This window comes from Fringilla coelebs, assembly GCF_963513975.1.
Source record: "Fringilla coelebs genome assembly, chromosome: 3".
In the NCBI taxonomy this organism is placed as follows: Eukaryota; Metazoa; Chordata; class Aves; order Passeriformes; family Fringillidae; genus Fringilla; species Fringilla coelebs.
Window position 1 is genome coordinate 95,925,239 of NC_140030.1, and position 24,217 is coordinate 95,949,455.

At 40.4% G+C, this 24,217-nt stretch overlaps 1 protein-coding gene across 4 annotated transcripts in view; it reads left to right on the forward strand.

Annotated features, from left to right (window-relative positions):
- Positions 1-371: 371 nt before the first annotated feature.
- Positions 372-24,217, forward strand: part of MARK1 (microtubule affinity regulating kinase 1) — a 56,954-nt gene continuing 33,108 nt past the window's right edge. For all 4 annotated transcript variants that reach the window (XM_084202063.1, XM_084202065.1, XM_084202064.1 and 1 more), the window contains exons 1-3: positions 372-731; positions 22,978-23,181; positions 23,761-23,814. In XM_084202063.1, coding sequence (XP_084058189.1) covers positions 681-731; positions 22,978-23,181; positions 23,761-23,814 — 309 coding nt within the window. In that variant the 5' untranslated portion in view covers positions 372-680. The remainder of the gene's footprint in view (positions 732-22,977; positions 23,182-23,760; positions 23,815-24,217) is intronic.

The following is a 24,217-nucleotide window of genomic DNA, read 5'->3' on the forward strand; positions in this document are numbered from 1 at the left end:
TCTGGGCGATGAACCGTTTCCTGATATCCAACACAAACCTCCCCTGACTGAGGTCCAGGCTATTCTCTCGGGTCCTGTCACTGGTCACCACAAAGAGATCAGTCCTGCCTCTTTTTAACTATGAGATCCCGCTTCACTTCAGCCCAGGGCGCGCTCCCGCCCGGCCCCCACCCAGGCTGGGCCCGTGACGGAGCCGCGGCCACCCCGGCGCTGGCGCCACAGCAGCACCCGCCCTCGCTTGCCGCGCCCGCCCGTACCGCCCGGCGCTTCCTGCGGCGGGGCCGGCAGGGCGGGGGCGGGCAGGGGGAAGAGGCGGGGGAGGAGGAGGAGGAGGGGAGAAGCGGGGAGGGGAGCGAGGCGGAGTTGCTACCGCCGCCGGATGCTGCGAGGAGGCGCCGCGGCTCCCCTGCGCTGCCGGTCGCTCACCTGAGCGGGCAGGAGGGCGGGGGAGGAGGTGGAGCCGGCGGCTGAGCTGCGCGGAGCCCGGCGGCGGCGAGGCGGGCGGAAGGGCAGCCAAGCGGTTGGGCGAGGCGATGGCACCGTGTGCGTAGCGGGCAGGAGGCCCCGCGTCCCGCCGTGTGCGCCCGGCTGCCGGCGGGGGTGGCCGGCGGGCTCTGCCGAGGCCTAGGAGCGGCCTTTCCCCTCGGAGCGCCGGGCACGGCTCCACCGCGGCCCGCACGATGTCCACCCGCACGCCGCTGCCCACCGTCAATGAGCGGGACACGGAGAACGTGAGTGTCGCGCCGGGACCCCCTCCCCCCCACCTCCCTGTATCCCTCCGCCTCTCCCCGGTACCCCGGTGTTGGCCCGGCTTTTCGTGCCGCTGAGGCCGAGTGCCCCAGGGGCGGGCGGGCCGCGGCCGTGCCGAGCGCCGGGCCGGCACCGCCGCCTGCCCGCGCCCCAGGTTCCTCCATGCGGCGCTGCCGGGGCGGGTCCGGCCCGCCGCGCTCCACGTCGGCCCAGCCCGCCCGCGGCGCCGGGCCTCCTGCGGGGAGCCCTCCAACAACCCCTTCCAGCATTGTTGGGCCGGGCCGGGCCGGGCCGGGCTGGGCTGCGCTGCCCTTATATGTCCTCGGCTGTCGGCGTACATGGGTTGCTGGCTGCGGGCCCCCGCCGGCGAGAGGCCTGTAGCCCCTGCGGGCAGCAGCCGGGCTGCCCCGCCTTAGGGCGGCCCTCACACACGGCACCTCCGCGCCTGCCTTGGGATATCCACTTGTGGGCTGACAGCCTGGCATTTGGCCTTGTCTTACCTTTTGGGGTTCAGCGGTACTTGCTCTTTGTTCGGTTTGCACCTCCAATACGGTCCCTGGTGTTGTTGTATCCCTTCCTCTGCTTTGCTTTGTGTTGCCTCTGAGGGAGGCTGTGGTCGTGTCCTTGGTTCTTCCCGAGTTCATTGTATCTTCCTTTGTGCTCTCTTTAAGTATTTTTGCGGTCCTCTCTGCTCCGCCCGGACTCGGTGGGGTGGTGTTCTCTGATGTAGTGGTCTTTCATAGAAAATAATCAGTCTTGGCTATGATGGACGGTGTACCTGAGGAATGCTGGACCATGTCTGGTCCTGTCCATTGGTGGTGATTATTTACCTAGGTGGTAGTGTGGGAGTTGGGAAATTTTCCTCTTGGGTGAGGGAACCAGTTTTAAAAGCACTATTGTTTGCAATATGTGTACTTAATTGCCTTTGGGGGGGGGTGGCAGAAAGGAGGGGGGAAAGGACTCATAAGAAATATAACACATGCAGTCATACCTACCTTCTATTTGCGTCGAAAGTGATTGGTAAGAAACGAAGGAAGATGGTTTAGTGGGCTGAAATGGGTTGAAGAAGATGTTTGTTTTTAGTGCATCAATCTATTCTATAGATATTCTGGCTAGTAGCAGGAGCTTCTAAGGTTTGTTACTGTACAAGCCCAAGCAGTAGTGCCTCCTGAATAGGTTACTGTCTGATATGAAATGAAAAGTGAATGTAAGAAGATGATTTGGAAGACAAAGGTAACAGAAAGAGATTATATAGCTAGAGAAGTGAAACCCCAGTGTGGTGAATTATTATAATGAGATTTTAGTATCAGTCACTCAGTGGAAGTTTAATTGATACAGCAATATCAGACTTATTACTAGTTAAAGCAAATAGATGTGTTTGGTCTGTCCTTACTCTTCATGGACTGATGAGTTCTGTGTTACTGTAAGAGCAAAAGCAAGTCCTTGGGATGAAAATTTTGATTTAATTACATGATAAAGTCCAGGTTTGTGTGATACATGTTACTCACGAGTGTCTATTTCAAATGTATATAGGAATATAGATGAGAGATAGATGACAGGAAAGGATAAGAAGTATTTATGTATATATCTGGTAATACAGTCCATAAGATTTACACAAGGCAAAAGGAAATATTTTCAAATATCATCTTTTATGGAATGAAAACTTCAAAGTGTTGGTCGTTAATTTAGAAAACATTATGCTACTTGTGAGCGCTCAGTTTTGAAACCTAAGGAATATTAAGTGTTAGGTTTTTATTATTGTTATTTCAGAGAGTGCATTGGGTATCTGAAACACCTAGGTTTATACAGGGTATCAGAATACTTAAAATTGCACATTTGCTTCTGAAAACCTTGGTGTAAGTCTGAAACTTGATACTAATGAGTATAATCTTCTAGCCAGATAAGTGCCAAAGATCTCTGCAGTTGTAATTTCCCAAATCTTCACAGAGTTACTCCAGTGCTGTCATTAGTGGACGTTCGCAGGATTTTGGAGCAGACACCTTGAGCTCTGCCTGTTGGACAGCCTTGGGAGCTGTCCTGGCCACCTGTGGTGTCTCTTACGTCAGACCTTTGGCTAAAGTGGCAAATGTAGGATGGAGGAGGAATAGGTGGTCCATTGCTGACATCCTGATCAGCAGCATTCCTTGATTTAAAATGGATTCTGTGAAGGTGAGGTGAGACTCTTAAATTACTTTTAATGTGCTTCCTTCTGCTAATAAACTCTAATGGACTGGGGAACTGTTTATGCTGGTGGCTCGTGATGGGCAAAGTCAAGGTAGTAAGCTCCCGGTCACCGAGGTGGTGAGTGAGAAGTTATAACTAAAAGGAGAAGTAAATGGGGAGAGTGAGGAATTCAGGAGCTGGTAAAGAAGTGCATCTTAGGAGTGCATATTTCCATTTCTCCAGTATGTACATTAGCAAAGCTCTCCTGAGCAGCTCATGATGATCTTCAGGCAAGGCTCTTTTCTTCCGCCTGGTGCCCATGGCCATCTCGCAGTGTTGCTCCATTGTGTAACTCCCAAGGGGCAGACTGGAGCTCTGTGTTGGGAGAGAGCTGATTGATGCTTCTGAGTACAACCCTATGTATCTGTCCAGCTGTGCTCTGCACATGGGGTGAGGTTGTTGCATGAAATCATGGGGAGCTACCCTGCCACCACCACCCCGTCTCTTGGCAGCTGCTTTCAGTACTTTGAAAGAGAAAACAAATAAAATTTTAATGTGTGCTTTTCTCAGTGAGTGTGCAAGCATTTGTATTATCATTTGAAAAAAGAAATTGTAATATTTGGTATAGCACCTATCATACAAGAATATACATTCCTTGAGGAATTACAGGAGTTCTTGGTAGGATGGGTGAAAAACTTGCTTGTTTCTATAATGCCTTTTGCCTCTTGTCCCACAGTGCCCTTTGAAAATATTTTAGAAGAGATAAGATCAGGCAGCATATTACTTTATCACGTCTTATCAGCTGGAGTGAAAAGAACCTGCAGCAAGGGACAGACAACAGGTAGAGGGAGCCAGGGCCTGGGAAGCATCAGTGTGTATGTAACTGATGGGTCTGCCCTGTGGAGCTTTACACTCCTTTTCTTTGCCCTTTTTGCTATTCCTGACATCTCTCAGTGCTATGCTTAGTTTCCCTAGCATATGTCTGAAAATACTTTTCACTGGAAATGTTATTTCTTGTTCATGAAAGCTGTGTTTAAGGAAGCAAAGTAGATTATGATTATCAAACGCTTATTCCTACTAAATTTATTTGGAATCTTGGGGAAATTAATGGGTGGAGGCAGTACTGTATTTTCATGTGTATTACTGGATTTATTTTTTCAAGTGAGGGGTAAGAGCAGTATTCAAAATAATAATTTTCCCTGTGTTTTGATTTTGTACATGTAACTATTTACAGCCTCCTCTTGATACACTACCTGTCACAGTCTACAAAAAATGTATCACTGCATTCAAACAATTGCACTTGGAGTTCGTTTGGGTGAACTGAGATTCCTGTTTCTGCTGTTGATGGAAAAAGAGAAGTACAGGAACCAAAGGCAGAAGGACAGGAATCTCTTCTGTTTTAATTGAGGAAAGAGGGGCTTTTATGTTTTTACCGTCATAATATGTTGCCTTGTATTGTGTTATTTAATTGAGGAACAGTTTTCCTGAATCAAGGCAAAAGAGAAGAAATACATAGGTAATGTATTCTCTTAGATGTTTTTGGGGAGCTCTGTGTAAGAAAAGACTCAGAGATTCAACAGTTGGCTCTATACTACTTGCTGTATAGTACTTTTAATAAGAATGAGAATGCTGAAAGTAGTTTGCTTTTTGTGACATAAGGACCTCTTAGTCTGGTATAAGAATACTTTTTTTTTTCTCCTATAGTAAGTGTAATTTAATCTTTTGAAGGCATTACAATTATGTGTGAAAGTATTGCTGTTTACTTGTGCAGGGGTTTCACCTATCTAGCTAAGTTTTAAGGTGTTATTTTGTTTTGTGCTTTTCAAATACCTCGAAGTTGTTTAATTCTTCTGGAGCAATCTGGCATGTTTACAGTGGAAGAAGAAATGAACGAGGCAGGAGTTCTGGATGATAACTCTGGCCAGAGTTGAGGAGGAATGTGGGAATTGTGGTTTGTCTTACCTAGCCGGTGCTGTGTGAGAATGATTGACATGTCATGGCAGGGGAAGTTTTAAGAAGGATAAACCAGTGACATATGACCACGTGATTTCCTTCATTATCATACAATTAATTATAACTTTGACACATTCACACCCATTTGTGGGTTAGCTACCGGACCGTGACAACTCAGATGCCAGTTCAAGTGGGTGTGGTTAAGGATGCCCTTCTGACAGGGAAGTCTGCGAGACAGCTGCAATTTAAAGAGGAAAGAAATTGAATGGGGCAAGAAATAAGAGGATAAAATGAAATGGTCAAGTTGGGATGATAATGATTATACCATTTTTAATTTATTTCTGGGTTTTTGGTTTTTTTTTTCCTTTCTGGATTTGCTTTTGCACAATAAGAACACATGGTTTTGATTTGGACAGAGGGGGTGTGGGAGAAAGTATCTGACAAGAATTCTTTCCTTTAGTGCCTTAAGCAGAAGAATGGCCTAATTTCCAAGCCTTATGGGTTCAAGAGTACAGCTGTATCTTTCTTATCCACAGGAGATGGACTTGAGCAAAGTGAAGAATGCCTGAGTTTTTTCCTTGCTCGTTTATTTTCCTTGATCATAAATGCACCATTAGGTTCTATGTTTTTTGAAACAGTAAGAAGAGAGTATGTGCTCCTAATCTTGTTTTGAATGTTCGTGTTTTCTCTATGCAGATTTTCTCTTGTCATTATTTTGCTTCGCATATGGACTGAGCTCCTGTGTTGTGGGGGGAAAAACGTGCTGAGCTAGAGCACCATGCGTGGAGAGAGCAAGGTTCATTTTGAAGTTAACCTTCTGTGTGGATCAGAGAATAATGGGACAGGCAATACACATGGGTCTTTCGTTTTCCGTATGTAAACAGGAATATATTGGTACAAAGCACTCAAAATGTTCATGATTCAGTGTTCTTTCTAAGCATCGTGAGTGAGTGTACAGTGTTAAGGTTCAGAAAGAGTTAATGCAGTTTGCTTGTACTACTTGTTTCATTTCATACTTCATGGGGTTTTGAGGTTCACAGGTAAACATAAAGCTGGATTGTTTGTGGTTGATGTTCTGAAAACTGTACTTACATGGTCAGTGGACTTAAAACACTGAACTAGAACAAGGAGAATATGTTCTAGGAAAACTTACCAGTGGGGTCTTTTCCATTGTATATTTCTGATCCTGTCAACTTACTGTTTATATTAACAGAGATTTAATTTTTTTTTTATCTCTGCATTTTAAATGTTTCAATCATCAGTAAAGACAGGATTTTTTCCCCGTGATACCTGATTACATTTGCAAACTAATGTTTTTGCTATAAATGCGTTAAGTTTCTACCATCACAATTGCTGTTGCTCACCAGAGGAATCTCCTGCCAGCTTTCAATTGTTATCAGTAGTTTAAACACAGAAAAAATAGTCACTAAATTTTAAGTGCAGATACTGTGATTTCTCTAAAATTATATTCTCAATCAGTGATTGGTAGTTGTACTTGTGGAGTTTTTTTTTGTTCTCAGAATTTAGATAGTACAGTCAGGTCTGTCTTACAGATGCTTGAGAGAACTTTAAACAGTGTTCCAGTAGAGCAGATTCATTAACAAACTATCCTGTAAGGAGATGATTTTACAATTAATGGGAGCTAGAAAACTATAGTCCAACTGAAGCTCTAAGACAGGTTTCTTACAGATTGGCTTACTCACAGCTTGAGAGTTTGAGCAAACTTTTCATATGTTGCAATATCAGAGAGAAAGCGTTTTATTATTTCTTTTCAGATTTTATCTTTTAGTAACTTCAGCCTGTCCTTTATTTTAAAATACATGTTTACAGTCTGTGCTGCCCTCCAGGTTAGACATACTACTTATAAGCCGCTGCAGACAGTGACAAATTTCAAATTCAGCTTATTTATGTTGTGGTCATGACACCATGTATTTTTTTTGTTGTTGTTGTTGGAAACACAATGCTTGCTTTTTGTGGTTGGGTTTGTTGTTGTGTTTTTTTAATCTTTCTGGAATTTCAGAATAGGCAAAAAATTTTTGTTAGGATTTCACAATTTTTTTCTGGGTCTTGGTTATTGAATGTTTACTCTGCTCTAGACAGTGGTAAATTAGGAAGAAATGTTTTCCAGATTTGACTGTTTGTGAAAACAGCCATGAAAACAGGAAAGTTTCATCAAAATGTTCACATTGTTCAGTGTAATTAATATAATGCAACTCAATCTGAGTTTTAATAAGAAGCTCCTTCCCCACATCAGCTACCAAACCTGGTTAATTGTTAACATTTCTCTACTTCTTTCACCTTGTCAATTAGCTTTTCTTTGGTGTGTTCTCCATGCTCAGTGCTAAACCAAGCTTTAAATTTGGCCAGTTGTATTTCACATAAGAATGAATCATCTATGTTTTTCTGTGAATAACTTAGTAAAATAGCAAAATCAAAGGCTTGTTGAGATCTCAAGGTCAGTTTGAGACTTCATAGCTGTATGTGATGATTCAGCTTAGATTGTTTTGGTGAGCATCGTAGTGAATCTAAGGTTAAAAATTCCAAGATGATAAGAGGGCCCTTGTTTTTTAAAGTACGTTTCCATGTGACTGTTTCAACTTTTATTTCCTAAGTGCTGACCAATCCCGCTGTAGCTATTGTAGGAAAACAGTTGAAAGCAAGAACATTTGAAACCACACTCTGTGCTTGTCATAATCCTGCTTCTTTTTGATCTGAGATGGCAGTTGAAAAAAAAGTTTGGTTGGTTGGTTTTGTTGGTGGGGTTTGGTTTGTCGGGGGGTTTTGTTTTGTTTTTTTAACATGAGCATATTTTTCAGGGATTTCTTTTTGTATGCTTTCAAAGAAACAGCAACTTCTGCTGAGAGACGCATATTCACAGCTGTAGGAGGGTGCTTGCACAGTTAAATTCAGCTGGGCTGCAGTTAACCTTAAAAGCAATGAACCAGACATGCTCATGGAACACTTCCACAGCTTAGTGTCTAATGATTGATCAATAGTTGTATGTATGTGAAACCCAAAAGCACGTGTTTATTTGGCATCTCTGTAGACTGAAAGATCGTTGTTATTCTACAATTCTCCATCATATCAGGACAGCTGATGAACAGTCACTTCACATTGCTTAAATCCTTGTGGAAAGTAGGCTGTCTTGCCGGAGTGAATGTTTGTGGGTTATCAAGCTCTCCTGTTTCGCTGTTGCATATGGTTTCAGGAAAAAGTAATTTTCCTTTTTTTATCATGCTGTTCCTATGCTTGTGGGACACCTTAGGTATAGGCTGTGATGTGAAAATGAGAAGTGGTCTGCACTCCACTTGTTTGGTTGGCATGAATGTACCTTACAATTAAGATGACTTTTGTAGAGAATTCTTAATGGTTGTTCAAGATACAAGTGCTCAGTACCAATGGCTTCTGTCCATTTGTGTGTAAACTATTTCAGTTGGCAATGTTTTATAAAACTGTATGATTGTTACAGAGACCTAAATATAAAATACAGCAACACAATGTGTTATGAAGATAAGGGTTATTTTTCTTCACATTTGCCTTCCTCAGAAAGAGGACTCTTACAGTAAGCTTTAGCCCAAGTAATTGTTTATATGTCCGAGACGTATACCCAGTCTAAAAGAGCATTGAATGGCCACACACTGATATGTGTATCACAGCCATAATGATTTCTGAGGTAAGGGTTGTTGCACATAATGGAGTTTTACTGAGGTCACAGTGAATCAGGTTTGTGACTTTGGAGCAGCTTCTGCCTTGTTCACTGTGACCCTGCTGATGTGCTGGGAAGAGGCAGAATAATTATCCCTGTTTTTGTTGAAACACCTCTAGAATTCACAAAAGTAGCAGAATTTTAATCAAAGCAGAGAATGATGTCCAAACTTAATGTGTATTTCAAGTGATCAAACATAAGGAGTTTTGTCCAGCTGAGTTGCAGAACAGTATTTTAAACATACATGGCTGTGATATGTTGAATTATAAGACAGAACTTTACTTCACCTCTGGTGAAAGCACTTGTGTAGAACATCAGTGTTCATGTAGCTGAACTTACAGAGTTATTGGATAGCCCATGGCAGTCTTTTGCAAAAGCAGATAATGATAATATTACTGGTGACAAAGTCTAATTGCTTTTGTATTATAAAGTAAAGTAGTGCATGATAACTTTTAAAATCTTAAGCAGACACAGAGTTAGGCAAGGTTGTTAGAGAGAAGTGATATCTTTCATTAGACAGATGTGGTTGAAGAAAATAGATAAGATTTGGATAGTAGCAGGGCTTGCTGGAAAGGCTCTTGCCTAAGGTGAGACTTGTGGTAAAACCTGTAGTGCCTCTGCTGTGCTTCTGTAGGAGGCCCACACCTTACTCATGGTGCAGTAAAACACATACCTCCTTGTAAGCAGAGACTCGGCCTTAGTCACTGGGGTAGAGTACTATTTTAAGCTCTCCTGGAAGGTTTCCTCCTGGAATCCTCCCTTCCCCACTGTTAGTTCTTATCTTTTTCATCTTAACTCAATGCTTAAGAAGAAAGTAATAGAAAAATAAAGTAAAACACCTTTTGCTTGTCTTCAAGCAGCCCTTTTTTTCAGAAAGGAAATCTTAAGGTTGTCACATAGATAATTTCTCTTACTTAGTCTCACAAAAATGTGACCAATTTAATTTTAAACCTGGTGCTAGTCTATAACTTGCCATCACATTAGCTTTATCCTTACATGTCTGAAATCTATCTCTCCAAGACTCTGATTGACTCTGTTGATTAATTTGCTGGCTAATAAACCCCTGCAATTTGCTATAATCTCACATTCTGGCTCTCCTCCCCCCCCCCGCCCCGCCCCGTTTTCTCCCCCATTTTGCTTACTAACATGCTTTTGTGCTGGAGCTTGGCATACTCATTGCCAGCTTCCTTATGCTTTTCACTCTTTCTGGGACCTTTTCCAGTTTTGCTCATTTAATGACATAAGCAAACCCAATACAAAGCTTTATAAAAGCCATGTCGTTGTAGCGCCTGTTTATCCTTCAAGTAATACCCTTCTGTAGGAATCCCAAGGAGCATTTTAATGTGGGAATAATCTGAATTGTAAAGCTAAAGGGAGTGGGAAAATTCCTTGCTGTTGGTGGACTGGGAAGACCTGTTTCTGTGTCAGGGGCTCTTTCAAATATTAGCAAAAATGATTATTACAACTTAAAATATTCATCAATTAGACCATATTTTCCTCATTCCACTTTTCCTTCCCTCCGCCCTGGTAAAGTTACTGGGCTGGGCTTTCTTCTCTCAGGTAACAGCAGAGAGTAACCAAAGCTTCGTACTGATTACTTAGACAGGACATACAATTTTATCATGTTCTCCTAGAGATTCTCTCCCTGCACTCAGATATGTGAGGAATTTTTAATGGGTGAGAGTTGCAGAGCTGGAGAAGTGGAGGGTATACTGCAGGCCTGTAGCAGCAGTGTAAATTACTTGTGCTTAAACAGTAAATATCTGAAATTCCTTTTGAGAGTGCATGCTTGGCTTCAGACATATGTAAGTATCTTTCTACTTCTTAGATGTTTGTCTTCACTTAAAATAAGTAGAGGCATAGTTCAGAAATTCAGAGAATCTTTTGTGTTAAGAAGAGTCTTGTTTTTGCCATGGAAATTACCTTAGTCTGTGAAATGCTACATTGAGCTCTTAGAGAGGATGTGATTGTTTTCCACAAATGGATTACATGTGTAACATATTTACTCATATCTTGTTCCAGATAATATTATTGATTCAAGGTAATACAATTCTTTAAAGCATTTGGGGTTTTATTTGGTAATTTTTTCCCACCAGTAATCTGATTTTCTTCCCCCTGCCATTATAGTAGGGACAGTCTACTCGTGGTTAAAAAAAAAAAAATCAAAGAATGGCTTTACTTGTTGGAGGACTAAAATAGTATTTTTTCCTCAAGATCAGACTCCCAAAGGAGTAGCATTTTTAATCATTCAATGCAATGAAATGGATACAGAAAATATTAATAATACTGTTCTGAGTAGTCTTTAGCAGACACACCTATGTGTAATAGCTTTTCAAACCTGTTTTTCTTAATTTGATATTAAATGAAAAAGACTGGCTGCTTTTTAGACTTCTTTCTTCCAGTGATAGTCATAAAATGCACATGAACCAAGAAAATTTATGAAAGCCTTTCACAGTGTAACTCTTGCTCCATCTACTGCAGAGTCCAGTGAAATCTTATCCTCAAACCTGTATGAGCAATGAGGGTTGAGCTAATATAGATGCTGGAATTAGTCAGTGGAAGACATTATTATTATCAGAGAATGTATGCCTCCAGCAGTGTTTTTAGTCAGGCTAAGGGAAATCTAATCCCACAGCCTATTGATAAAATTGCATTTAAAGGTCCTTTTTAGGAAAGATATTCTTGCTCATCCAGTGATTGAAGTATGCCAAAGTATAGCGCTCATATAAAAGTGAAGTTTGATGCTTCTGAAATACTACAAGATAACACTATTATTGCTGCTGCTATTATTACTGTTGTTATTATTAGTTTTTTGTGTGACCTTTTGTAAAACTTTGTATTTTGGTATTGTGTACAAGCCTTTTCTCTGTTACTCATTAAATTAATTTCCTAGTGGTGTGTAACATTAAGTTTCAATAGAATTATTTTCAAGTGAGAGGCGTCAAGCCTTCTGGAGTGGTGTAGAACAGACAAAATGGACTCCTCTATCCATCTGTTTGTTTTCATTACATTCAGGAAATAATTTCTAACCTGAAGAAGCTGAATTAAATACAGCACTTGAGTATTCAATTTGGGTTACGATCAAGTGAAGTGTTAATGGTGCATCAGCCATTTTCTTAATATTGTCTTGATTTAATTGAAGATTAAACTCAGCAAGTGTCGGACACTTTCCTCAGCAAGTGAGGAAAAGAAGAAAGTAGACTGAGGACTGTCGAGTTTATTGCCTGGGGTTATACACACACATATATCTATATTGGAGTTAAGTATACCTCCAGATGTCTTCCTACTCTTTCTCCAAAACTCTGCCTTATTTCAGGTCACCTGTTGGATCATAGGATGGCAGTAGAAAATGAGTAGATTCTTTAACTCTTTGTTGAAAAGAGAAAAATATTTAACACAATTGTTGTCATCCCCAGAGGTTGGGAGCATTCTAATTAGTTTGGTAAATTTAAAGAAAAAAATAGAGTTCCGAGCGAGCCTGTGATAATTCAGGGGTTGCAATGCTGCATAAAGGGATATGTGATCATCTCTTCTACCATGCTGTGGCTTTTCTCATCTTTTAAGAGGCAAGGAGCATTCTAGCACTGTGGGTGGGAAAAGGACCTTTGGCACATTGGTGGTGGAAGAGAGAACAAAAACATTGCTGGTGGCTCATCCTGAGAAGTGAAGAAACTCAATTGTGTCCATTTGAAATCTGCTTAGAGATTATTTTCCTCTAAGGTTTGGGGACAAATTCCCAGTTCCAGTAGGGAGGTTGGTATAATCCCTGTCACCTGTGACATTGCCCTCAGGTCCCCATGACTTCCTCTGCTTTTATGACTTTCCCTTCCTTGGGACTGAATCAAATTAGTTCCTGTTTTAATATGAGACAGCATCTGATTTGGTAAGGCACTTAAACTGGGGATTTCTAGGCATGCTGCTCTAGTATTAATCAATCTATTTTGATGTCAAACTTGGGACAGAATTGAGAGCCCCTGCTAATGGTGGGCTTGGAGGCCGCTGTTGCTGCTACTGGTAATTTGATGTCTCACCATTTAGATGAAGGAGTCTAAAAGGCCCAGTTTTTACAGTCTGCAGGCTGGGCTGCTGTGTAAAGCCCATAGCTGGGGATCCTCACCCACAGATTGTCAAGGACTCTAGAGAAGGTACATATTTTTTTCTTACTGTTGGATTGGCTGCTTATTTTAATGACTATATTCTATATTCATTATGAATACATACTAGATTTGTTCAAACCTCTAATCACAGATTATCTGGCTTGTTTTATTAAGATTTACCTATATATATGTGTGTACATTATTTCTTCCACATTTTCCTAACTTGTTCTTTTAGTGGTCTGGGTAAATGCAATATCTGCTGGTTTTAGTATTTTCTTTGCATCCTGTGATTTTTTTTTTTTTTCTTTTACTTCCTTAGCCAAATTATGTTACATGGTCTATTAAATTTGTTTTGTTTATTCTTTTCCTTGTGCTTGGTTTTTACATCTTAGTTTCACTCATATGTGATTTCTGTCCATGGTTTGAATTCAGCACATCTATGTGCTGTATGTGTGTGGTTATCAGTATTCATTATCTACTGTATCACTGTATCTTTCAGTGTAAAACAGCCAAAGAAATGTGTTCTTTTTTTCTAGCTCTCTTACATACTTTGGAAAATCTTAGAGAAATATTGCTGCCGTTTGCTTTTTTCCATATATCAATTTAGCTTCCTAGTTGCATGTATTTCTGGGATGCTACATTGCAATAGTTTGTGATCATGAATAATTGAATCCCAAAGGTTAAAACAGAGTGGTTGCACGAGTTGAAGAACAAGGGGCTCGGTGGATATTGCAGTCTGAGCTCTGTGAGAAACACACTCTTTGATCATAAGATAGGTCCAAGGGCCACATTCTGTTTGGACAGCTTAAAGTTAAGCATAGATCTGTGCAAGCTGGAAATATATTTGCTAAGTTGAAATGGGTATAGCATTATCCAGATAAAGGTAAACAATTACTATCACTCGACTGAGGACATTTTATTTGATCTGTTAATTAACACTTAAGTGAAAAACAAGGTAGAGAGCACTCAGCAGAAGACACTCTTTGTTTTGCTATTTGTTTTGAGTTCACCATGTCCTAGCCAGTTGACTTGGATACATTGTCATAATCTTGCTCTGCTGTAAAACATAGTTGGTCTTCTGAAAGCATAAACTAAGTTTAGTGGTTTCCTTATAGCTTTGTCTGCATCTTCCACCCTCAGGTCATGCTCTGATAGCCTGTTCTCAGGAGACAAAACTCTCCTAACTGAATGCTGCTTGAGTGCAGGCTTGCTGTCCATGCCAGCTATCGTGCTTCCTCCTCTTAGGAAGGTGTTCTGGTTTTCCTGTGTGAAAGTATGTGTTACTCCTCAGAGTCAACCTTGTGTTTATGAAAAAAAAAAAAGTGTGCAGAATGCTGGGTCTGATGAGATTCTGGCTTAAATATGGAAACTATATGTCCTTGGCAGATGAGGTCCATTAGACCCTCTGCCGCTCAGTCTTCTGAGACAAGACTTGTTATTGACACCAGAAATCCTGGGCTGCAGGATGGTGGACGAAGCACATGTTATCAAGCCTTGGAGATGGAGAAACTAAACTGGTCTGCTCTAGTGCAAGAAGCCATTAAAGTGCTCTTCAGGTCAGGAAGGATTCCCTGCCCTCCATTGAAGGGTCTGTGGAAGGGCTTGAGATAGGCCTTGTTAATCTGCTGTCCGTTGCTTTCTGTTCCCCTCTTCTGTCTAGGAAACAAGTTAATTTTGAGAATTACTTCTAGTTACATTTATTTTGTGTGTACTGTATTGTATGAAGGGAATTGCTAAGATGAATCTCGGTACTCTTTAGATTAGACTTCCAAGATCCCTAAAAGAACAACGTCAAGAGAAAATGGGAAAATCATGCTGAGCATTGGGTAACAGCATTTGAAACAGAGCTTGATGTGATCCTCAGACATTCCAGAGTCCTGCATTCCCTGAGACAGTTTCTTTTTTAGGACATGTGTTCATCAATTAGTATGTACTGCTATCAGGTTAGATATTTTAATTGGTCATCTCTTCACTTTTGAGAAGCTGGCTTTACTTCAGAAAGTTAATAAGACCTTGAGGTAAGATAGTCTTCAGAATGAGGTAATGATCTGTCTTGATGAATTCGTCATTGGATCTACTGGATGAATCCAGTAATGGGTATGTGAAGACTTTAGAAACACTGTCCAGCTTGCTGGAGGAGGAACTTTGTCTTTTGTGTAGCAAAATGTTGGGGTGCTGCTTTGCCACTCACATCATCCCTAAAGGGGAGCTTCTTGAGTTCACATTGTGTGCTCTTCTGAGGGTAGACAACAGGAGTAAGCAAGCCTTGTTTATAGGATTGTTCTTGTTGGTTTGGGGCTCTTTGTGTTTTGGGGGATTTTTGTTGTTGTGTTGGTTTTGGTTCTTTTCTGAGTGCTTGTGTGCTTTTACCTTGTTGTGGAATTGGAATAAGTATCTCCTAGCTAAAGTTTCACTACTGGTGTCAATTTGCCTTTGGATTATCAAGAAAAGTAGTGTGATCAATTTTCTTTTCCATGTTCCTGTCCTGATAGTGCAGTTCCATGAGAGTTTAACACAGAGCTGATGTGATCCTGTCTTCCCAGTGCTCGCTGTTGCCTTTTGTCCTTGTGCCTGTGCTGCTGCTGGGGAGGTGTCAGGGGGTGTCTGTGCCCAGGGAGCGGGAGGTCACCCTGGCAACAGAGTTGCAAGGGTTTCTCTGGCTCGGCTGGCTGTTCTGTCCATGTGTCCTGCTGCCCCAGCAGTAGTGAGGTTGTAGGTGCATGTGTCGGCATGGGAGCAGTGTTGGATCAGCTTCAGTAGCCATCGTGCCACGCGGGTGGGGACTCATCCAGAGTTGTTGTAGGTATGCAGTGGATAAGGAAAAAATGCCTGTTTTATAAACATGGAGAGGAAGAATGAGTTGCAATCCAGAGCCTGGTCACAATTAGCTGCTGTATCCTTTCCTTCTGCAGGAAAACCTCAGCTGACCCAGAAGAGCACTTGTTTGATCCTGAGTGTCAGACATGCTTCACACTCTAATCTGGTCGCTCTTTTGTGAGTAAACCTTGCCTCCTGCTGCTGTTTCCCTCGTCTGGAGGCAAGCCTCAGGTTTCAGGATTGCAGTCTCTAGACTGAAGAAACAGCCCTTTCCTCTCAGTTTTGAAGTTGGATATTAAAGCATTTTCTACTTATTGAGCCCTGCAAATGCTTGAGGAGCTCCATGTGCTTGATCTGATCCTGAATTGTAGGTTGTTTCATATCTCCCTTCTTTTGCCTTTCATCAGGACGATTGAAAAATGACCTGGCTGCATCATTTATAAGTGCAATAAAAACTCCTGCCAGTTTCCTTTGCCAGAAGTTTCACTTTCTGGGTATGTTCCTGTTCTTGTTTGGTTGGTTCAATTAACAGCCAACATTTGCATTTAGTTTTCTTTTTGTTTCACAGGGGATTTTTAAGCAAACTGGTTGCTGTGGCATTCAGAATCAGTAGTGCCCTACAGCTGCCTGTGTCTCCAAGTGCTGGCAGGATGTCCTGGGAGAGATGTGAGTGCTCACTGGGAGCTCTGTGCTGACAGGTTTGAAGATCTCATGAAATAAGTCAAAAAAGGCTGGCATAGTAAACTGTACACCTCCTGAGGAGAGAGCAATGGCTGGCAAGAAATGTTGAAAGAACTCTTGTCTGTAAAGGGCTATGTTTAGATGTGTCCAGGAGGCTGCAGGAATAGTTTTGTTCCTTCCTTCCCATAAGTGCTTTCCTTCAAGAAAACAGTTTTGTGTTAGGTTTCATGGGAGAGGGACATTTGACATTTTATTTGACAAGATAGGAAATGTTTTACTCTTTTGCTTGGTAGGGCAGGTGGTAGTTTTTAGTACTGTACTAAATAACAAAAATGAGTAAACAAGAGGATTTTACAAAAACTTTATCCTTTTTTCCCCCCTCATGTTGGTTCCACCTGTGGTTTACTGCAGCAGCTTTTAGCTGGCTTGTCTCAGTTTTCATGGGGCTACAGGGAGGGTTTCATTTTGTCCTAGCAATTAATGGAGATGATATGGGCTGGCTGTCCTGAATTAGCCCTGGAAAGTCTTGTTTGTGTGTTTGGGATGAGTCAGGAAGGAAAGTGCCAGGTTGAAATAACTGTGCCAATTCTGAGTGAAATAGAACAAAGGCAGGAAGGTCCTGTTCTGCTGCACCTGCACGCCTGGCCAAGCTGAGGGCTTCAGGCCCAGGGAGAGGAGGAAACATGTAAGCTGAGTTCAGGTTACAAGGCCTGATTTCATGCTGTGGAGGTATTTGTTTTTCTGAAATGCTTTGGCTGTCATTTTGGGGATGCACCAGCAAATTTCTAAGTTTTTTTTTTATCTATCAAATAAAAAGGATCTGTAAATCCATGTGATAATGAACTCCACCCTTCCATAAGATGTTACTACAGTGTTTAAAAAAAAAAGGGGAAAGAGCATACTGTATCATGCACAGGATTAATACAGGTTGGTGTAACCACATGAAAATGAGAATTATTCTAAAGATCCTTTAGTATGAACTTCTGAAACTCCTATTAGCTGTGTCTGTTGCTGCACTGGTAGATCATGGGATGTTTTCTTTCCTGGATTGCTTCAGGTATGGAGCTGTAAACATTGCATCCTGTGTAGCTTGAGATGAGAAAAACAATTCTGTCTCAAAGTTGGCAAACTTATTTCTGTGTGTTTCACATAGATTCACATATGTTGAGCACTTAAAAGACGAACAAACAACAAAACCCAAAACAAACAAAAAAACCGCCCAAACCAAAACAAAAAACCAACAAAACTTCCATGGCGCTAAGATACCATAGTAACAAGCACAGATTAAGATTTACTCAATGCTCAGCATAAATTTACTGTCACTCATGTACATGTCTGCTTTTGGGAAGGGAACACTATCTATTTCTCTATTGGCATTGGGGGATTTTATTTCACCTTGTAGTAGAAATGTCTTCCTGTTACCATTGAAACTGTTTTTGTGAGATACACAATAGTAGAACTGGGAAGAAAAAGGAAGTATAGTTTGGAATTATTACAGTTTTATAATATGCTTTTCAGAGTTGCAGCATCAATTAATGAAATGTTTGTATATGCTTGACTCAGGCCAGCTTTCTTCAATTTTTTTTATCTTATAGCTGATAGACTGAAGCTATTCTAGAAGATCATGTCTGGCATTTTTACATATTATGTAAGTGTTCAAAAGAGAAGGATGCACATGCTCGATTGTTTTCTTCTTGTACTTTTGGAAAGTGTGCGTAAGCAGGCACAAGAGATGGGTACATTCTACATTTTATCACAGTTTTGTCTGATTCTCTTCTTTGTCTGCCGTGCACTGATCTTGGTATCTGAAATAAAAACTGTAACTACTTCTTTCCTCACTGCCATTGTTGCTTTGGTTTTTCTGAGCTTGGTCCTGCATATTATCCCCTCTTTCGGTGGAGAAGGTTGGTTGCTTTGCATTTTGGTGGTTTTTTTAATAGGAAAGTTTTTATCATTCATTCACAATCTAGTATGCATTTAATTGTACTTAAGAAATTTAAAAAATCATGTGTACATACATTCAGTCTTTTAAATTGGCCCTTCCAAAGCCCTTCTTCACATGTCTGAGAAGAAAAATTAATTAGCGCTCTATTAGAGCAGAGGTACTTTAGGAATTGTAGTATGATGTGATAGATACATGTGGCAGGAGTAAGGTGTGGTTTTGTGCAGATGTGAGGCTTACCTGGAAGAGGGGGGAATCCCCTTTTTCTTCTGCCCATAACTGGGGGATCAGGTACTATAATTGTGTGCAGTTTGCGTCATACCTGTACCACCTGCATGCTCTTGACACATGGTGCAAAACAAGCTCATCTGAGCATTTCTGATGGTTTCTACTTTGAGGTTCACCAAGAGCTCCCAAAAAATTGGACTCTTTCAGTTCAGCTTGATGCTTCAGCAAAAATCTTTCTTGAGGTGGCTTGCTATAAGCTCCTAGGTTCTAAGGATGGGTGACAGAGAGCAACATGACAGCAGCTGGACATCCAGGACAGTATTTCACACCTCTGTCCTCTTTCCTTTACTGGCATTGTATTTTAAGAAACATTTAATTTTAATGTGTTTATTTCTGGAGACTTTATTTTATACTGACATAAACTGAATAAATCAGGAGTCATGTTCATATTGTACTAGTAAAGGAATGTTTCCCCCTACAGTATACATATATTAAGAGCAAAACTGTTGCAGATCAGACTGTCTTCTCAACCCTTCAGATACCCTCTGTCTGGGCTAGCTATTTTGAAAAATATTTGCATATTTGAAAAATACGACAGCTGTTATAAATGCTCATGTGTATGGCACATGCTTGGAAATGGTAGGAGTTATGAATATAAAAATTGGCTGTAAGATACTCATGTCCAGGACAGGATAGAAAATACTGAGTGAGAAAAGTGTGATAATTTGCCTTTTGTAGAACTGCACGTGCAGACTTAACTTGCATGGGCTGGCTCTACCAAGGAATTTGCCTTGTGATAAATCAAGATGGGGAAAATTCAGGACTAAGAGGCTTGTTTAATCAAGTGAGGTGTGTTTGTAGGCAGATTGAAGTGTGGAAATTATCCTCTTACTATGAAGGACTATAGAAGCCTTCAGTGTTGTTAGATTGAGAAAGATTTTGAGGATTGGTGACTGGAATCGTTTGGGGGAATTTGTAAGACCAGACTGTACCAGCACTTAATATAGGTGATGTTGTAAATTTGATTACAGTGTATAATCCCTGATTACTCCAGTGGCTAATAAGTGGCTAAAGGACGCTGAATATGTAGTGAATCCCACACATTGTACCTACTTGGTGGGGTTAGTTCTTCTGCACTTTCTTAAAGATGATGCTTTGGCAAAGTTACCTTGGGTAAGGAAAGAAAATTATAGCTTTGAGAAGCAATGGGTCAGATTAACTCTCTTGTGGTCTTACTGCCCTTGGCTTTCTGTAACAACCCTGGTGCAATATGTCAGAAGCAGACCTAGTATGAAGCAGAAGTGTTAATCAAGCTCTCTTCTGTTGCAATTTAAAATTGAATGTTAGAAATACTTTTTTGAGATTCCTGAAAAGTTGGATTTTGTTTTGCAAATGTTTTCTTCTTTTAAAGTACCTGACTAATGTGCAAAATACCTAAATACTCTAATAAACTGTTTCAGCTCTAAGCTTGTTACTGCTTCACCCTATTTTTGTTTAAAATTGCATTGTATTTTAAGAAACATCTAATTTTGTGTTTATTTCTAGAGACTTGATTTTACACTGCCATAAATTGAATATATTGACTCATATTTATGGTGTACTAGTAAGGTGTACTAGCAAGGTTTCCCGCTACATTTTATATATATGTGTGTATATATTTATTTAAAAAAAAAAATCAGGGTATCTAGTGAAATAACAGAATCTCTAATTAAAATCCTGTGTGGGAAATGCAGCTTGTTGACTGGAATTGGTTTTTGATGACAGTGAACTTCAAGGCGAGTGTTGGTTTTTACAGCCCCCATGTTTCCAGCACCCTGAAAAATTTCTCAGAATTTAGAGATTGTCTACTGAAATGGCATTTCAAATAGCCACATAGTAGCTAATGCATAATGAATGTATGTATTGTAACAGACCAGAAGGATCTGAAAACTATGTTGCCTGCCCTTCTAGACAGTGTGGATGTTGCATACTTCTGTGAAATTCAGCTTTAGTATTCTTTAGAAATAATCTCTGAGATGTTACGTGACCTTGATTATATTTTTTTCCAGCTTCTTAATCTTTTGTTTCAGTTTCACTGAATGTTGATTTCTAGAAGTTGATAAGTTTCTACTTTAAATTCCTCTTTACCTTCCAACAATAGCAAGCTGTTTCTGTGCAGAAAAGAGGCCTGTTACAAGAATAATTTGAATTTCATTCAGTGCTGTTCAAATTCAGAAATTGTATATATTTAGATATGTGTGGCTCACAAACCAGGAAATTTGACCTTCTTTATGCATGATTTCTGTCATCCTTGGGCATAGCTGGAGAGAATGGTTGGTTGACTCTGGAGAGAATCTGTTTGAGAAGGAATAATTAGGAACCATCCAGAGAGGCTTAGTTTTTCTGTCACAAAAAGACCAAAATCGAGAATCTTCATGACCATTAACCTTGTTACTCTTTTTTCCTCTTCAGGTTTGGTACTCTTATACTGTTATTTTGATTATATAATGCTTTTCCTGTTCAGTCTGCATTGAAATGATCTATTCTGTGGAGGCATCTTCCTCTTTGCCCATGGCATTGGTTAAGTCTATCCAACTGTTTCTTGAAGAGATCCCTTCAGATATCTGCTGGGAGTAGTCTAATCCTTTGAAGCATGTGAATGGCAATTGGTATTAGGATTGCCAATGCTTCTGGTAGGCATTGTATTTCCTATAGTGAAAATCTAATTCGGTGAGTAAAGAGGCTCAAAGATTTCTAAAACTTGTTTGTGTGGCACAGTGCTGTAGCCCTGGATGGGGTTCTATGTACAGCTGAAGTATTCGTTGTTAGCACCACACAGATACTGATTTTGCAGGGTGTATTTTTAGGGGAGACTTTTCTTTGAGCTGTGGTTTATCACATGTGGGGCTGGTGTCCAGTGCTGAAGGAATGTTTCAAAGCCTTTTTTTGCCTGGAGCTACCCGTCTGATCTTCTTTTTCAAAGTCCACAGAAAGTATTTTAATGATGTGCTTCTAAACAATAAATACTATTACTAGTGTGTTCTTTCACAGCTGAATAAATTTGTCTGATATACAGAATCTAAACATGCCTGGCTTGCTTGGTTCTCCAGTAATTTGGAAAACAGTTTAGCAGTGGGAGTACAGCAGTATTTTGCAGAAGGACTGATGCGAAGAAAAGACAAACAGAATTATATTTAGGGCTGTTCTCTTGGCTATAGTGAATAATTAATAATGCTGGAGGTGATGTAAGCCGGGTTGTGCTACATTTGGGAAGAAGATTCTGGTTGTGGTATACTCCTTGTTTTTTCCGGTTGCAGCTGTTTGCTACTTTTCCCATATCCACTGCTGTTTATGTCCTGAAATAATCTTGCCTGGTTCAGTGGGACTGCCTGTAAACCTGAGTGTTTACAGGAGGGGATTGACTTCAGTCTCCAACAAATGCAGGCTGAAGCTGGAAGTACTTCTTTAAATTCTGGCTGTATATGAAAATAATTCCTTAAGGAATGATGGATGAGATCAGCACAGCCCAGCCTTAGGTTGGATATTGGGAGAAGCAGTAAAACTCCAGCTACCTTCAGACTGCTTTCAGCTTAAGGTGAAGGATCCTAGGAACAGGCTTGTTAGTGCTGTGTACAGAGATACCCACTTTTTAATTGAGGCAATCAGTAATGGGAAAATATTCAGGTTATATTCAGGTGTCTGTTGATGCTTTATGCTTAGCTGGGAGTAAGCATGCCTTTCTGCTACAAATCTAAAAACTGCTCTGGGAAGACATTCTTTCTACCTCCAGTATTTGCCGGCTTTCAAAACCTGTAACTTAAAAGATTAGAAGCTAAATTTTACCTGTTAAACATTTGTACCCATCTGCCACTCTTAGAAAGTATTTGAAATACTGAAACACTTAGCACTCCTTTGGCATTTTTCATTACTTTGGTTTCTCCTTGGAACAATTCCAAGCCCCATCTGGAACTTGCCCCTTATATACTTGGAAGTTAGAGTATAGAAGCAGATTTCAGTGACTAACATTTAATGTGGGATGATGTGTTGGCATGCATTAAAAATAACTTCCTTTTAGTTCTTCAGACTTTTGAGATTTAAAATATTTTATGCAATCTCACAGAGTTTTAAAAAATAGTTATTTTAAAATAAAGATGTAGATAGTTTGCTACTTGAATGAAAACTTTAAAAGATGCAAACATGTTTGGGGAAAAAAGTTTTCTTGAAAAAAAATTTCGTTTGACTGAAGAAAGTTAACAAAAAAAGAATGAAACCTTGTTTCCAAATATGCCAAAGTACAAATATATTTTGCATAATGTATTTTTAAAAGACTAAATTTCATTATAATTAGACAAATTTATCTGCAACATAGACCAATACTGTGTGGTTTGGCATGTTTAAAAGTCTGTAACGGATTGTAGATTACTGCCTAGGTATCTAGTTCTGCTTTTTGAGCTGGTAAAATCTTTCTGCAGACTTTTTCATGAGACATGTATCGAACTCTGCCCAAAGGCAGAGCCCATTAGGCTGCCATCCAGAGTTATCAGTTCTATTGTAAAAGTTAAATTACTCCCCTTTATATCTTTTTATACTTGTGGTCTATTCTGTTTTACTTGTCTAAAATCCAAGTAGCTAAATTCCCAACTATTTTGTCTGCCTTGCAGCATACCTCTGTGGATGGATATACTGAACCCCACATTCAGCCTATCAAGTCAAGTAGCAGGCAAAACATCCCCCGTTGTAGGAACTCCATAACATCCACAAATGAAGAGCATCCTCACATTGGAAATTATCGCTTACTGAAAACAATAGGAAAAGGAAATTTTGCCAAAGTGAAGCTGGCAAGGCATGTGCTTACTGGAAGAGAGGTAAGCCTTGAAAAAAAGACTGACAGTCTGATTTGCTTTCTTTGGCTATCTTTATAATAGGTATTTCTTCTAGAGGATGTTTCAGCATATAGAAGTTACCTGACGTGCCTGAGTTCCCACCTAACCACCTACCCAACCACCCCCTTTTTAAAATGTAGCTTCTTGGTGAAAGGATCAAAATGTTTGTTCTGCATCAAACGGTATTTTGGGGCTGGGAAGGTGTCTGTTCGTCCCCAAGCATTTCTAAAACTGAAGAGAAACATATTGATAGGCAGATTTCATTGATATTGGTGCTCTGTTAATACATAAATCTGATGTTTAGAGGGCCTGGACAAGATAATGTTGTTCAGTCCAAACACAGACAGATGTATAAAACTGATTCCTTGGTGGCAAAGCTCCAAGCTCCTGCTGGTAAATCTTAATAGGTTTGAGAATTTTGCTTGATGAAATGTGTAGAAGTAGGCACACATGCATATTTTAGAGGTGCATCTATGCTCTTGTTCACAGAGGTGCAGTATGTTTTTGTTCAAAACTTCTTCTAAGTGTAGTAATTCATAGCTGTTTGTTTTTTTTCCCAAGGTTGCTGTGAAAATAATAGATAAAACCCAGCTAAATCCTACTAGCCTGCAAAAGGTAAGAATAGACCATAACATCTGAAATTCTGTAAACAGCTGAACCATGATCCTTTATTTACTTGACAGAAATATTTGATCCCCTTATCTTGCTAAACAGCATTTTTGTGTGTGACCTTGGGAGAGCGTAGTCTCCCGGCTATAATGTGCACACTCATTTGTCTGAGTGCAGTGGCTCCATGTGGTTCCTATCTGAGCTTTGTTGTTTTGCTCTTCCTTCCTCCTTTTGCTTTCCTCTTTGCCAACAGTAACATTTCTTTCCAATTAGGTATACAAACAGTTTGTCTACATGCTGAACCAAGATTTAATGCTGTAAAGGATGGTATTCTTGGATTTTTCTTTAATGTACTAATTGGTTTTTTTGTGGACGTGGAGTACCAACTTCTATTGCTTTAATGGGATTT